Source organism: Ciona intestinalis, chromosome 2 (genome assembly GCF_000224145.3).
Source record: "Ciona intestinalis chromosome 2, KH, whole genome shotgun sequence".
NCBI lineage: Eukaryota > Metazoa > Chordata > Ascidiacea > Phlebobranchia > Cionidae > Ciona > Ciona intestinalis.
This window is the reverse complement of record NC_020167.2, coordinates 3,152,245-3,167,366: the sequence shown is the minus strand read 5'-3', so window position 1 is coordinate 3,167,366 and position 15,122 is coordinate 3,152,245. Positions and strand designations below refer to the sequence as shown.

General features: G+C 36.4%; 3 protein-coding genes and 2 pseudogenes across 5 annotated transcripts; 4 read left to right on the top strand and 1 right to left on the bottom strand.

Annotated features, from left to right (window-relative positions):
- The first annotated feature begins 6 nt into the window (after positions 1-6).
- LOC100176827 (probable serine/threonine-protein kinase kinX) lies at positions 7-4,988 on the top strand. The gene is made up of 3 exons (XM_026840572.1): positions 7-29; positions 390-590; positions 848-4,988. Exons 2-3 carry the CDS (start codon positions 476-478, stop codon positions 4,684-4,686), a joined length of 3,954 nt encoding a protein of 1,317 aa, XP_026696373.1. The 5' UTR covers positions 7-29; positions 390-475; the 3' UTR covers positions 4,687-4,988.
- Positions 4,989-5,202: 214 nt separating this feature from the next.
- LOC100187043 lies at positions 5,203-6,290 on the top strand (annotated as a pseudogene). Its single transcript, XR_001975467.2, has one exon. The product of XR_001975467.2 is annotated as a dehydrogenase/reductase SDR family member 4 pseudogene (transcript).
- Positions 6,291-6,374: 84 nt separating this feature from the next.
- LOC100182243 (dehydrogenase/reductase SDR family member 4-like) lies at positions 6,375-8,379 on the top strand. The gene has a single exon (XM_002131383.2). The coding sequence runs from the start codon at positions 6,518-6,520 to the stop codon at positions 7,265-7,267; it is 750 nt and encodes a 249-aa protein (XP_002131419.1). The 5' UTR covers positions 6,375-6,517; the 3' UTR covers positions 7,268-8,379.
- LOC104265391 lies at positions 7,437-8,376 on the top strand (annotated as a pseudogene). Its single transcript, XR_717128.3, has one exon. The product of XR_717128.3 is annotated as a dehydrogenase/reductase SDR family member 4 pseudogene (transcript).
- Positions 8,380-8,394: 15 nt separating the features above from the next.
- On the bottom strand, positions 8,395-10,306 carry LOC100182281. The gene is made up of 4 exons (XM_002125532.5): positions 10,082-10,306; positions 9,866-10,012; positions 9,705-9,804; positions 8,395-9,622 (listed from the first exon to the last, which is right to left on the bottom strand). The coding sequence occupies exons 1-4, from the start codon at positions 10,183-10,185 to the stop codon at positions 8,543-8,545; spliced, it is 1,431 nt and encodes a 476-aa protein (XP_002125568.2). The 5' UTR covers positions 10,186-10,306; the 3' UTR covers positions 8,395-8,542.
- Positions 10,307-15,122: the final 4,816 nt, after the last annotated feature.

The window sequence follows — 15,122 nt, the reverse complement described above, 5'->3', positions numbered from 1 at the left end:
CTTTATATTGTGGGTGCGGGATTGCAAAGGTATTACTACTAGGTGTCTGTTATTGGTCCAGCTTAACATCCTATATTCTACGGCTACCGCCGACTTCCGTTGCGATTTAGGTCAGATTTGGGGCATTATCTCAACACTAAGATTTATCACCTATATTACACATACTTATGAATTGTGTAGTATGGAAAAGAGGATTTAATCGAAAATTGCCTAAATATTGTATTTAACTCAGTTCATGAAGTAATAGTTTCTGTATTATGATTACGAAACAGTTTACATACCTTTAAACATAGATGAAACCATAACACGAACATTTAAAAGCTTCATACCCTTGTGGTAGTTTAAATATAAAAAAACCTTGCCCAACTTAACAATATTCCAATATACAGCTAACAGGTGGTTGTGTTGTGATGACCTGAAGCCGATATCTCTGTGGCAAACTCGGCCTCCAAAGATTCCCCCTCGCGAAATACACATGGTGCTATGGGAGAAACAGGGTTTAACGATGATAGAATCACCCGCCGATCCAACTACCGACACCCGTCATTCACATTTGCAACAATTTGAGAATGAAGAAGCAATTTTATTAGGTAAGCTTTAAGTTGAATTACAGTAATAGATAGACAATGGTTTGTATAAAATATGTAAAATATGTTATAGACTATTGATGGATAGTCAGCAAAACTTCTTCTTGTGTTTTAGCGAATACTTCAAATGTAACATTTGCCCAGGGTATATATGTGTTCGTTTGAATGATTCTATATTAGTGAACTTAATTGGGCTTACATATTTAAATATTATGTTTTAATTAGTATGTATTTTAGTTCAATATTCATAAATGTTCTAGGTGAAGAAATCCCAGCTGAGTTGTTCAGTCAAGAGCAACCGATGGAAACAATCGTAGTTGAAGATACAGAAGATCCAACCTCATCCTCACAAGATGATGGACCCAAATATGATGCCACAAAATCCACAGAATCAAAAGCTCAAAAATCACCGTTAAAAACAGAACAAAAGTTTCTTAAACCTAAACTTAATACACCAGAAGATATCTGTGATAACATTGAACGTGGTGCAGTTTTAAATGAAAAAATTGAAGATAAAACAGAACCTCGATCATCATCCTTGTTTGAAGATTCTATTTTTTCGATCAGTTCTAATATGAGTTTAGACGATGTAAACAGTGTTCATTCTTCTTCTATTCAATCTGAGAGTTTGGAAGAACCTTTTGAGAGTTTGGAAGAATCTCCTGACAGTGTGGACGAACCTTCCGAGGATATGGAAGAAATTTTTGAGAGTAATGTGACAGAAGATATCTGTGATAACATCGAACATAGTGTAGTTTTAAATGAAAAAAATGAAGATATGAAAGAAACAAGAGCATCTCCCTTCCCGTTGTTTGAGCATTCTCTTTTTTCAATCAGTTCTGCTATAGGTTCAGAAGATGTAAACAGTGTTCATTCTTCTTCTATTCAATCTGAGAATATAGAAGAATATGATGAGAGTATGAAAGAACCTTCTGAGATTGTGGAAGAACCCTATAAAGGTGTAGAAGAACCCAAGAGTATGGAAGAACCTTCTAAAAGTCAGAAAGAACTTTCTGAGACTGTGGAAGAACCTTCTGTTAGTACGAGAGAATTTACTGAGTGTGTGGAAGAACCTCCAGAGAGTATGGATGAACCTTCTAAAAGTATGAAAGAAATTTTTAAGAGCAATGTGACAGATATCCCAAATAACATTGAGTGTGGTGCAGTTTTAAATGAGAAAATTGAAAACGAAACGGAACCTGGATCATCTTCCTTGTTTGAAGATTCTATTTTTTCAATCAGTTCTAATATGAGTTCAGACGATGTAAACAGTGTTCATTCTTCTTCTATTCAATCTGAGAATATGGAAGAATATGATGAGAATGGGGAAGAACCTAAGAGTGAGGAGGAACCTTTTCATAGTCAAGAAGGAGAACTGTCCGAGAGTGTAGAAGAACCTTTTGGGAGTAAGGAAGAATTTTCTGAGAATGTGCAACAACCTGCTGAGATTGTAAGAGAATCTAAGAGTATGAAGGAACCTTCTGAAAGTCTGGAAAACCTATTCAAGAGGGTAAAAAAAACTCATGGAATTACGGAAAAATTTACTGAGTGTGTGGAAGAACCCAAAAAAACTGTGAAACGACTTTCTGAGAGTGTGGAAGAACCTTTTAAGAGTATCAAAGAAATTATTGAAAGTAATGCGACAGAAGATATCTGTGATAACATCGAACATAGCATAGTTTTAAATGAGAAAAATAAAGGTATAATGGAAACCAGAGCATCTCCCTTACCAATGTTTGAGCATTCTATTTTTTCGATCAGTTCTACTATGAGTTCAGAAGATGCAAACAGTGTTCATTCTTTTTCTATTAAATCTGAGAGTATGGAAGAATATGGTGAGAGTATGAAACCACCTGAGATCGTGGAAGAACCTTATAAAAGTGTAGAAGAACCTTCTGAAATTGTGGACAAACCTAAGATTATGAAGGAACCTTCTAAAAGTGTGGAGGAATTTAGTGACAGCATGGAAAAGCTTCCTATAAATGTGGAAGAACCTGCTGGGAGTGTGGAAGAATCGCATGAGAGTGAGAAGGCAACTCATGAGCGTCCGGAAGCAACTCCCGAGTGTCTAGAAGAATGTAGTGAGAGTGAGGAAGACTATATTGACAGTAAAGAACAACCTTCTAAAATTGTGGAACAACTTCTGGGAAGTGTAGAAAAAATTCCTGAGAGTATGAAAACATCTTTTAAGAGTACGGAAGAGTCTACTGAGTGTGTGGAACTACCTTCTAAGAATATGAAAGAAACTTTCGAGAGTGAGGAAGAACCTCATGAGCCCATGGAAGAACTTCCTAAGGTAGAAGAACCTCCGAAGCATTTCGAAGAACTTGCTGGACTGGTCAAAAAAACTTTTGAAAGCCAAAAAGAACCTCTTGGAAATGTGAAAGAACCTGTCGAGATTTTAAAACAACCTTCTGAGACCCTGAAAGAACCTCTTACCTCTTTCATTCCAACAAAAGTTGATCCGGATCAAGATGTAAGTCTGGATGTTATGAAAGAAGACAATGAGATTAAAATGTTTTCTTTGTCGGATCAACTGACTATGAGTTCAGATGAAAATGATAAAGAGAGGCAAGAGGAAATTCTTCCACTTCCTCAAGATCTTGCTGGTGAAGATGTTGTTCTTCCAGGCTTGGATGTTTCTAAGGAAAAGAAGAGAGTAGTGATTGCTTCTGTAGTAGTTTCTCGTGATAGTCTGGCTTCTTCAGATGAACAAGTTCTTTCCAAAGATAAAAATGAAAATAAACCTAGTGATTCTAAAGTTGATCTACAAGATACTTCATCAGATGAAGATATGACATGCACATGTTCTGAGGGCCAGTTATCAAATGTCACCCTAATAAATATGAAGAAACAAGAAGGTAAATGTCCTAATGCAAAATACCATGTTAAAAAGGCTGAAGATTGTTCTCAAATACCAACCATAGAGCAGTTAACCAGTCTAACTGTGGCACATGAGGCCTTTCTTAGGGCATCAAAACTTGGTATACCTGTGCCTAATGTTTCAATGTCACCTGAAAACTCGCCTCCTCCACAATGCAAAATACATTCGATGGAAATAGGTAATGTTATCTCTCCACCAGACCTTACTATCAAATCTGAATCAGTTAAAAAGAAAGATAAAAGTGGAATAAGGAATATTAATTACAAGGCTTTGAAAGAAATGCAAGATATTGTTCTACCAGTTTCTTCCGCAAGTGACAGTGATTACTCGTATGAGTTGCAGAAACTGGCTCAAACTACTAGTTCCAACCCACCAAAAAGACAATCGCCATTTTTCTCAAACAAATTACCGCCTCCAAATCCACAAACACTGCCCGCAAGAATCGTCATGTTACCTGTAGATGTTTGTTCACAATCGCAGCCTGTAACAGAAGGAGTAAGAACAGAACCACCACCAGTTTTACTCTCTTCAGCATCTCGTAATGGACTTATTGAGAAGCCAATGAAGCATTATAACTCTGTGGACTTTCTCAAACTGAAAAGTGGTTTTGCTCCGAGTAATAGCAACCTTTTAAGTAGTTCAAGAACACATTTTGAATCCTACAAACCAAAGCGATCATTTAAACTAGCGGGTTACAAAAAGGCAGATCTTAAAAGAAGAAAATCAGAAATCATGCACAAGCCATACCAGAATATCAGATCAAAGGAAAATACCAAACCTACTAGAAATCAAACTCCTCTACCTACACCATCTGTGTTAGAAACTGTGGACAAGACATCAGAGCATTCTGATATCTCTGATTTACTGGGCGATGTTGATAGTTACAGTCATTCAAGTGGGGCAACATCAAACTCTAATGGCTCAGAGACCCGTGCCCCCTGGACCTCATCCTCTTGTACCAGCAGTCAATATCCAACACCTACAGGCAGTCTCTCCGGCAGTAGCACACCTCGTAATTGTAGCCCTGCACCATTTGTGCGGTATTCTGGTATTAAGAGTTCCAAACCAGATGGTTTGGATGATTTAATTCACGATTTAGAACTTGATTCACCGGATTCTGTAAATAATATCGACGCTGATACTTTTTCATTAAACTCAGTTGGTGATGGTGCTAATAATGAACAATTTGATATTCTTTCATTTCTCGAAATGTAACTTTCTATATTGTGATCCATAAAGTTCCGTTGTTTTTTAAAAACAATTTTTTCATTATGTGTCTAAAAAACAAATAACTTTTTTCATTATGTGTTTAAAAGTGAGCCATGCTTTTGACAATACCTATGATCACTGCATTTAAATAAAATGTCGTTTTTTACTGTTCTTATAAAGAAGGCTGTTGAGGTTTGAACTAAGTAACTAGGGTAGCACAAAAATGATAACTTTAATTAGGTGTACGGGTTTACACGATCTGCCATCAACGATTTTACTTTGATGCAATAAATTAACCTGGTTAACATTTTACGTGACGGATTCGCGAAGGGAATTCCCCGTGTGATAGATTCACGTTTCCTGTGTAGTCAGTGCAGAATGAATATCACATGAGATGTTCGTGTGAACCGCGGACAGGCGAGCGAATGATGGTTTATATATATTAACGTGTTAAATTTAATATTTTGGTTAACGATTTAAGTATACTATACATCAGAACATTGTTTTAGATTGCGTATAAGGTAAAATACTTTTAGAAATAGGTAAATTCTCTTGGTTTTAACACATTTATTTTATTAGGGAGTAAGATATATACAATATTAAAACAGTCTCAAAAGGTTAGTACAAGATGGTGCAGCATATATTACGTAACTGCACAAGGGCGTTTTCACTTTCATCGAATGCTCTGGGAAGACTCAGCGGGAAAACTGCCATAGTCACGGCCTCCACTGATGGCATTGGGTTTGCGATTGCCCAGAAAATGGGCCAAGATGGTGCACATGTTGTTATTAGCAGCAGAAGACAAACAAACATTGATAAGGCTGTTGAACAGCTAAAGGAACAGAATCTAAGTGCATCTGGTATGGTATGTCATGTTGGGAAGACTGAAGACCGATTAAATTTGCTTGAAAAGGTAAAAAATGAACACGGAAGAGCTGATATACTCGTATGCAATGCAGCTGTAAACCCATACTTTGGCCCTATGTTAGAAACACCTGAAAACGCTGTTGAAAAAATATTGGACGTGAATGTAAAATCTACATTCATGCTCATTAAAGAAGCATTACCATTGCTAAAGGCAGGAAATAACTCATCTGTGCTTATTGTATCTTCTATTGCAGCCTACCATTCAATGGACCTACTCGGAATGTATTCTGTAAGTAAAACTGCTCTTGTAGGATTAACCAAAGGTCTTGCTCCTGAACTTGGGAAAATGAACATCCGAATCAATTGCCTTGCTCCCGGGATCATTAAAACGAAGTTCAGCAGTGCTCTGTGGAAGAATCCTGCAGCGGAGGAGCAGATTGTAAAGCAGGTGGCTCTCGGAAGAATTGGTCATCCGGAAGATTGCGGAAATGCAGCTGCTCATCTTTGTTCTGATGAAGCTTCCTATACAACAGGAGAGTGTGTCGTCGTTGCTGGAGGAATGGCTTCAAGACTATAAGCAAAAATACTTTAATTTATATGTATATTATCGATCAGGGCCTTTATGTTTATTGTTTTGCTAAATAGTTCCTAATTTATTCAGTACTTTATATGTGCTACCTGCTGTATGAATGTATATGCTATAAAATGTGCTGCAAAATACGATGTATAAATAATTTTAGAGTAATATGTTGTCAATGTCATTTTTGTTTATATCATATATTATGTCTAATTATTTCAGCTAATTTTTCTTACATATTACAGGAAATGTGTATGGTTCGCTGAAAATTTGCTGAATAATAGCTTAAACATTGTGTGTTTCAACCTGGGTAATCATTAACTGAAATCAAACAAGCTTAACTTGTGGACAGCTTTACAAGTATTGTTCATTATTGGTCGCTTGTACTTCACAATGGGAAAACTTGATGGTAAAGTAGCGCTTGTGACAGCATCTAGTCAAGGAATTGGTTTTGCCATCGCTCGTAAACTTGCTCAAGATGGAGCTCATGTTGTGATTTGTAGCCGAAAAAAGAAAAATGTTGATGAAGCTGTACAGGTTTTAAAATCTGAAGGATTGTCTGTGTCTGGTTCAGTTTGTCATGTGGGAAAATCTGATGATAGGAAGTCATTAATAAATCAGTTGGAAAATGATTTTGGTGGGCTAGATATTTTGGTTTCAAATGCTGCAGTTAATCCTTATTTCGGCAGCATTTTAGCAACACCGGAATCCGCATACGATAAAATATTCGAAGTTAATGTAAAGGCTACTTTTCAGCTCGTACAGGATGCCGTCCCACTTATGCAAAAGCGTGGTGGCGGTTCTGTCGTAATTGTATCATCAATGGCGGCATATGTTCCCAATGAAATGCTCGGTATATACTCTGTCAGTAAAACAGCACTTGTAGCCCTTACTAAAGCCCTCATGCCTGAACTTAGCTCAATGAATATTAGAGTAAATTGCATTGCACCCGGCATCATCAGAACAAAGTTCAGCAAATCTTTGCTTCAACATGAAGAAGCAGTGAGGCAGCAGGTTCCTCTGGGAAGAATTGGGAATCCTGAAGACTGTGCTGGGATGGTGGCTTTCTTAAGCTCAGATGAAGCATCTTATATAACTGGTGAAACAGTTGTGATCAATGGAGGCATGACTTCCAGACTCTAAAACTTTATTTTTTAAACAAAGCACTTTACATAATTACTACGTTCCTATGCATATATCGACAATAATAAACAATTATAATTGTATAAAGTACGCTTAGATTTTTTTGCTTTTTAGCATTGTATAATTGTTAAGTTTACAATTATGAGCATATTTATTTAAATGTAGAATTAAGTTTAATAAGTAATATTGTTTGGTTATTTCACAATGGGAAAACTTTATAGTAAAGTTGTGCTTGTCACAGCATCTAGTCAAGGAATTGGTTTTGCCATCGCTCGTAAACTTGCTCAAGATGGAGCTCATGTTGTGATTTGTAGCCGAAAAAAGAAAAATGTTGATGAAGCTGTACAGGTTTTAAAATCTGAAGGATTGTCTGTATCTGGCTTTGTTTGTCATGTCGGAAAATCTGATGACAGGAAAGAGCTACTCGGAAAAATTGAATCTGATTTAGGTCGCCTAGATATACTGGTTCTTAACGCAGCAGTAAACCCATATTTTGGTAATATTCTTGGGATTCCAGAAAATGCCTTTGATAAAATATTTGAGGTAAATGTAAAATCAACATTTATGTTTATCAAAGAGTCAGTTTCCCTTATGCAGAAACATAATGGGGGAAGTGTGGTGATTGTGTCTTCATTTACTGCCTACATTCCCCAGCATATACTGGGAATCTATGCAGTCAGTAAAACAGCACTTGTAGCCCTTACTAAAGCCCTCATGCCTGAACTTAGCTCAATGAATATTAGAGTAAACTGCATTGCACCCGGCATCATCAGAACAAAGTTCAGCAAATCTTTGCTTCAACATGAAGAAGCAGTGAGGCAGCAGGTTCCTCTGGGAAGAATTGGGAATCCTGAAGACTGTGCTGGGATGGTGGCTTTCTTAAGCTCAGATGAAGCATCTTATATAACTGGTGAAACCATTGTGATCAATGGAGGCATGACTTCCAGACTCTAAAGTTTAGAGAAATTGATTCATGTGCAACTATATTTAGGTATTGTTTAATTGATACTGAGATAAGAGATTTTATATAAATGCATTTTTTGATTTTATGCACTAACCCTCTATTGTCTTGCAAATCTATCTTTACGAAATAAATCACAAAAGCAAACGGACCAGTGCAAACCACATTTTAAACAAGGGTTCAGTTATATTGAAAATCAATATGGTGAACAGTAAATACAATCACAAATCAAAGCAAAGTCCCTGTTCATACGGGATAAGTCAAAATTACAATATTGCATAGTGAGAAAAAATACAAAACTTAAAAACAAATATTTAACAAAACAAATCATGCGAGTTGTCTTTTTGTGAGTTCGATTCAGAAGGTTTGTGAATGTACTTCATTCTCAAAGTTGATTTGGATAATTCTGGTGTTGCACCAAATAAGTCTGGTGAAACACATTCATTTATTTGAATGTTTGACAAAGGTGGTCTAGACATTGACTGACAACAGTGAGAAGACCTTTTGTCAAGTTTTGGTGTGCTTGATTGGTATGGCGGCATAGGGGATTTTATGGTCCATTGTTTTACTTGTGGATTTCCTGATTCCCCATTGAAACGGTTTGGCGTCAACTGTGGATGTTGTAGTGTTCTTGATGAATTGTTATCTGTTGATGAAATATTTAAAATTTCACTGTCTAATTCCTCCAGCAAAGAGTCTTCAGTTGCGTCGCCATCCTTTTTAATGCGGTTTTCTGGTATTTTTTCCATGTTTCTGACATTAAAGTCTTGCGTGAGATTAAGACATCGTCTTAGCTTAGGCAGTGAACTATTCAAAGTTGATTCATTCAGTTTCCTTTTGCTTGACAATGGCTCTGGTAATAAGGTTGGGGACAGCACAGGTAGAGTTATATCATCAAGAACTGGGATATGTACTGATGAATAATTCCCTACTTCAGATGAATAGGAATCTTTTACTTCACCTTGAGAGCCAACAGTCAGGTTGTTTAGTAAAAACCAACTGTCTTGTTTTGACCCAGTAGGGTTACCAACAGCTTGAGTGCTTGTAGCAGGAGCCAAGCTTTTGGTTTCCCTTTCAAAGAATACAGAATCACTTTTGTTAAACAGGCATCTTATTATAGTGTCTTCCAAAAATGCCATACTGTCTGACAGTGACCTCTGCCTTGTATTAGGCTTATTAAAACTCAACGATTTTGATAAAGAAGAGACTTCTAAATTTTCAAGTGAAGAATGAGCATCCATGCTTTCAATGACTGATTCCTCATTTTGAGCTGAATGTGGAGTATTTAGCGATTTAAATTTGTTATAAACTGTTTGTAGTTCAGAAGATCCAACTAGATGTTGTAATTTTTCCACAACTAAAGTGCAACTTGAGTGTCGTGTATTACTCCAATTCTGTTTAAACAAGTTTTGTTTAATAGCCTAGTCACATGTAACAATACAATTTAATAAATGTATAAAACTTAAATTCTCTTACTTTTATTTGAAAAATGAATGAGTAGCCAACAAAGCACGAGGCAACACAGTTATGAAATTTTTGCAGCATTTCTTCTGTAGATTCAATCTGGGACAGCTCTCTGTGTACAAGACATATTAAGTCAATTTTAAATAACGAATATAAATATTGTGTAAACAAACCTCCTAAAACCAGCTGCATCGATTCCAAAAAGTATTTTCAAACAATTTCCAAAGCAAGAAAGTGGTAAGATTCCATATTTAGTGTCAACTTCTATCATTAAACGATACCGAAAATAGAACCCCGTGTATTTGCATTTTTGGCATATCCTGTAATGTAAATATGGTCAGATTCAGAATATATATATATGTAATTAATGTAAACGAAGTACAACTTACCTTACACCCTCTACATTCTTGGTGTTGCATTTCAAACATGCGTTATACCAAAACACGTTATCCAAAACTGATAGAATTGTACCGTATACTGATTTAAGGGGCATTGTTTTTCGTTGTTTTAAATTTATGCTGCAATAAAATTAAGACAAAGTTTATTAGTTTATTTTTAAAATTTCACAGCTGCGAATACGAAAACATTTTACTGGTAATAACACCTGAAACAATGATATTTAAGCAATTCATTCCTCCCCCCTAAAAAAACGAGTTCAACACGAAATATATAGATATACAATTGTTATCCATGTTCTTCAACATACACATTACACACAGTCTGACACAGAACATAGATATATGATATATATGAATTGCAAGGGAAATAGTGGGCTGCTACGATAATGGGTGTTTTTTAGAAGGGACTTTCCCAATCTGATGACGTACTCGCGTGACTATTCTGGGGACTTCTGTTTTTTTTTCTTTGGTGAGAGAGTAGAATGTTTCAGAATTCAAACAAACAAGCATCACAAACTTCTACTAGATTCCGACATGTCAACTGAACTTTCGTTGTCAGAGCGACTTTCGTTATTCGCAGTTTCGTGTGGAGTTGGCTGTGTGGAACGTTGTGGATAAAACATTGTTACATTGGCATTTGTCCTGGTTCGGAGTTTGTGGATGGAATACCACGTCAAAAAACAGCTCCAAAACCACCATAAAATCATTAAAATGACCAACCCAGTCAAACTCCATATGAAAAGTTTGGCCCATATTCCAGAATAACTGCAACGGAAGAATTTATATATAGTAAGATGGGGGAAGATGGGACACATTTTCATTCTATTTTCTCGTACATTTTGGTAGCAAACAAAAAACATTCAAGGATATATAAAACCTTGTCCTCGCGACTTTCATAGACCATTGTTAATTGTTTAAAATACGATCAGGATATTTATATATATTTCGTGCTAAAGGTGTCCCATCTTCCCCCACCCTACTATATACTAATTATTATTGGTTTGGTATGTTTTAAACAGATATTATTGAATACTGCTGTGAGCTGTTCATCCCCATATATTAAAACATCAGTTGGCTTTAGGTAAATCTAGGTTTAACAGAGAGCAAACAATCAATGCTGGTCTTCATCAAGGAATAATCAATGACTGACCAGAGGGACATTATAATCTGTAATGGACACATTGAAGCGAAATTTCAATTGATCTTCTCAAAGTAAACTGGACAACCACTTAGGAGCCTTATACTTGTTTAATTTACTTCAAGCGGATATTATAAGAATTCAATTCCGGCATTAATTGAAAGAGTTTTTTTTCATAAGCGGGTGTTTCATTATAATACTGTATTATGGGGTAAGATAGGATACGTACAACCAAAAGTCTCGTATTCCGGATCGTGCTTTGAACAATTAACAACACTGTTTTAGAGTCGCGGGACTACAAACATATTCAACTCTCTCTTCTTTCTTTAATACCAAACAGGAGAAAAAAGATTGAAAACCTGTCCCATATTACCCCACCCATGGCCTACTCAATATAGTAGGCCTTGTCCCACCCTACTATAAATATAAACGCTCATGCTGAAGTCTTAACCATTTTCATACACACACAACGAAGCAGTTTATTGATGTTTAATTGTTAAGCACTTTAAACTTACTATACCGTCTCGGCAACCACATGCGTCAATGAATTTGCATTTCGTGGGGTCCTTCTCGGTGACATTTTCGCATTAGTCTATATAGGCGTATCGCTCTGCTGTTTGATAGAGAATGAAACACAAAAACGTCGGTACTTTCTTCGTTGTAAATATCAAGGCTCTTATATATACCCTCCGAGGCGAAGCAGTAGTTTATCTGTAGCTGTACTTTTATTTCATATACATCGCCATCTAAAAAAGCACCACCATGCAGATGAAATATTTTTAGAATTATTGCAAAACTTAACCCATGGAGTTTTGTATGCATTTAACTGTTTTAAATGTATTGTATGTTTTACAAAGCTAGCTTATGAAACGTTACTTCGATAGTAAACTTCCGCCATTTATATAGTATAGGGTGATGGGGGAAGATGAGACACCTTTCCATTCTATTTTCTCGTCCATTTGGTAGTACACAAAGAACGTTCAAAGAATTATTAAACCATATTCTCACGACTCCAATAGACCGTTGTTAGTTGTTTAAAATGTCAGAATGTTTCATAGGTGTTAATGGTGTCCTGTTTCCCCCCCACCCTTCTATATATCAAATGTATCTTTTTGCTGACTTCGGACCAAAATTGTTACATACTTGAGATAACCAAGAACTTAGCTCCAAACCTTCCGAGATGTTTCCTACATTACACTTTGCACGTACACATATGCATACCTCCTGCCCATACAGTTGTTTATCAGAGCTTATATTGCTTCGACTGAGCAGCCAACCTAGTATGAAATCACAATCAAAAAGCCATACATTCGAATCGATATATTGTATGGACCTTTAACCTTAAATTCACGCGGACGTTTATGTTTACTCGGACGTCTAATTCACAATAATTATGTTTAATTACTCTCAGGCTTTGTTTTTTTCATTGCAATAATTGGACATCGTTTGAAAATGTAGCATTGCTCCTTTATAACGTACTTTTCAAAATAATAAGACTCATACGTGTGGCTTGGGGTTGTTCAGAATAGTATCTGACTATGAGTCGGTAATGTATATATAATATACATACATGCATAGTCAACATTTATAAAGTATAGTATAAGAAATGATGCAAATTTTAATACAATATACTAAATAGATTCTTAGTGGTCATTTACAAGCAAGTAACGACGACCAACTGTGTTATTCGAAGTGGCGTGGGTCAGCACAATACGAATTATGTGCTGTGCACAACACAACAATTATGATATGATGTTAACCCTATAATGTCCCTGATGGTTGCAAAATATTAAAATTGCACTTGATCGCAATATCTTTTAAAACGCTATATCTGCGAGAAGAATATCAGTAGTTTATATGCATTATCAAATAGGCTTTGTGAGGCAGAAGGTCCATGTTTTATCTCCGTCTTTCGCCGCTTCATTGCTCATGAGTTTCCATCCACATTTTGACAGCTCGTCCATAAGCACAACGTTCAGAACATCGTATAACATTCCTTGTTCTTCGTAAGCAATATACCCGCAGCCAAAGTCTTTAGAAACGGGTGGACTTTTTAATAAAAACATTGAGCATTTTGAGGAACCCGACGCTTGTTTTGATATTTTTACATTATCATGAAACGACTCGACTGCGTTAAACACGTTGCATGTCACGATTTCTTCATAACCTTTAGTAATGCAAGCGGTAAATTTGTTGTCTTTACTTCGAATATGTAGGTGCGGCATGCTGATGCTGTCCAGTCGCCCAACACATAACACAGTCTTTCTATACAACAGTCAACATCGTCTAAATTAAATGACCAACATATCCAATTAGGCAAATTTAGCTTACCCTATATTAGCTATTTTAGATACATCCAACTTTGACTGAATTTATGAAGTACAAGTCCAAACCTCGCTTACAAGTCAACTATACTATGTAGTATACTCAAGAACACTACTCAGAAAGAATTGTTGTTGTTGCATGGCTGAGTTGGCCTGTTTCGCTTGGTTACCGTCACGACCAGTGCATTTGAAACACGCAACAAAGTGGGTAATACACCTGTTGCTGCCTTGCGTTTATTTCCTATTTTAGCTTCAAATGTAATACATTTTTCATTTTCGAATAAGCGTTCTGTATGTACCGCTGCAAACGAGCCTGTGTGGCTTTTCTCGTAACTAACATATACCGTTGCGGTCGAGCAGCAAACATTTGCATTGCAGTGGCCTCTTATAGAACGTGGTAGTTTCATTGCCCTGTCTGCGACAGATAAAAACGAAACAGCCAACTATGGTTAAACATTAATGAAATACGCTGTTTAGTTCAAATGGCGTCCACTAAACTGTCGCAGCCTAAGTTACGCGAAGCTGCATAAACAACAGTGAGTAATATGACGTCACACGCATCGAATATTTAAAAACTTTCGAGACCTATTACGTCACAGCTATGTAGTAATTTCAAAGAAACGATATCGCTTAAATAGGCTTGCTATATTCGTAACGCCCGTCTCAGCTTTCTGTATTAAACTATCATTTAAACGTTGCTGCAAAAGGAAGGTTGTAAAACGAATGAAACACGGCCTGAGGCTAAGTTCTGTTTAGGATAACTGGTCACTTGTTGATACAGTTTCTTTCCCACGTTAATGGAGACAACATTAGTCACAATTTGAGTGAAATCATGATACAATTAACGTTGTGGTTAAAATCATGCATTCATTAAAAGCGAGCAGCGAGCATTAAAATCTACAGCGGAAGCAATTGATCATGGATTGAATATAAAATTAGAGTATTTCCAAGAATACCACACAATGAATTGTTTTTCAGTTTGAATTTTGGCACTGTCAAAAATAGCAATGTAATGATTTGTTCGCATAATACGAAAATTCCGATGTCGGTATAGACCGGTATACATTATAAGAGCGGGAAAGACAGGGCTCACACATTTCCAAATATTTCCAAACTGAAAATATGGTGGAGTGGGGGAAGATGGGATACTTTAGCATATATTACCTAATATTTCCAAAAACAAAATACATGACGGTTTTGACTTGATTCGATTGTAAAACGTCATGATTTTACTGCAGTCATTCTTATTAAGATAATCGCATTGTCTCTGGGTCATGCAACAATCGCCACGTTAATCAAGCAAATATATTTGCAATTAATGATATGGCTGCATTTACGTTTCTAATGACTTTTCACCATACTCACATGACCTTTACACGTCAAAGTTTAATAAGATGTAGATTTTAATTTAGATTTATAATCCCCTCAGTTACAATCGCTCTCTCTCTCTCTCTCTCACTGTAAGGAATTCGTTCGTGTTTTAGTTTGTAACCGTAAGTGGGAGCTACGGAGTAACTTTTCGGGAATTTCTTCCCACGTTTAAAAATTGTCTTTACACTTTGTAGGTGAG

What these genes read in the sequence shown, in the direction of transcription:
- LOC100182243 (XM_002131383.2), top strand. Translation starts at nt 6,518, where the DNA reads ATGGGAAAACTTGATGGTAAAGTAGCGCTTGTGACAGCATCTAGTCAA.
- LOC100182281 (XM_002125532.5), bottom strand. Translation starts at nt 10,185, where the DNA reads ATGCCCCTTAAATCAGTATACGGTACAATTCTATCAGTTTTGGATAAC. An exon ending in AAGAATGTAGAGGGTGTAAG is followed by an intron (nt 10,013 to 10,081) that starts GTAAGTTGTACT and finishes TTTACATTACAG; the next exon opens with GATATGCCAAAAATGCAAAT. An exon ending in GATGCAGCTGGTTTTAGGAG is followed by an intron (nt 9,805 to 9,865) that starts GTTTGTTTACAC and finishes TCTTGTACACAG; the next exon opens with AGAGCTGTCCCAGATTGAAT.
- LOC100176827 (XM_026840572.1), top strand. Translation starts at nt 476, where the DNA reads ATGGTGCTATGGGAGAAACAGGGTTTAACGATGATAGAATCACCCGCC. An exon ending in TGAAGAAGCAATTTTATTAG is followed by an intron (nt 591 to 847) that starts GTAAGCTTTAAG and finishes TAAATGTTCTAG; the next exon opens with GTGAAGAAATCCCAGCTGAG.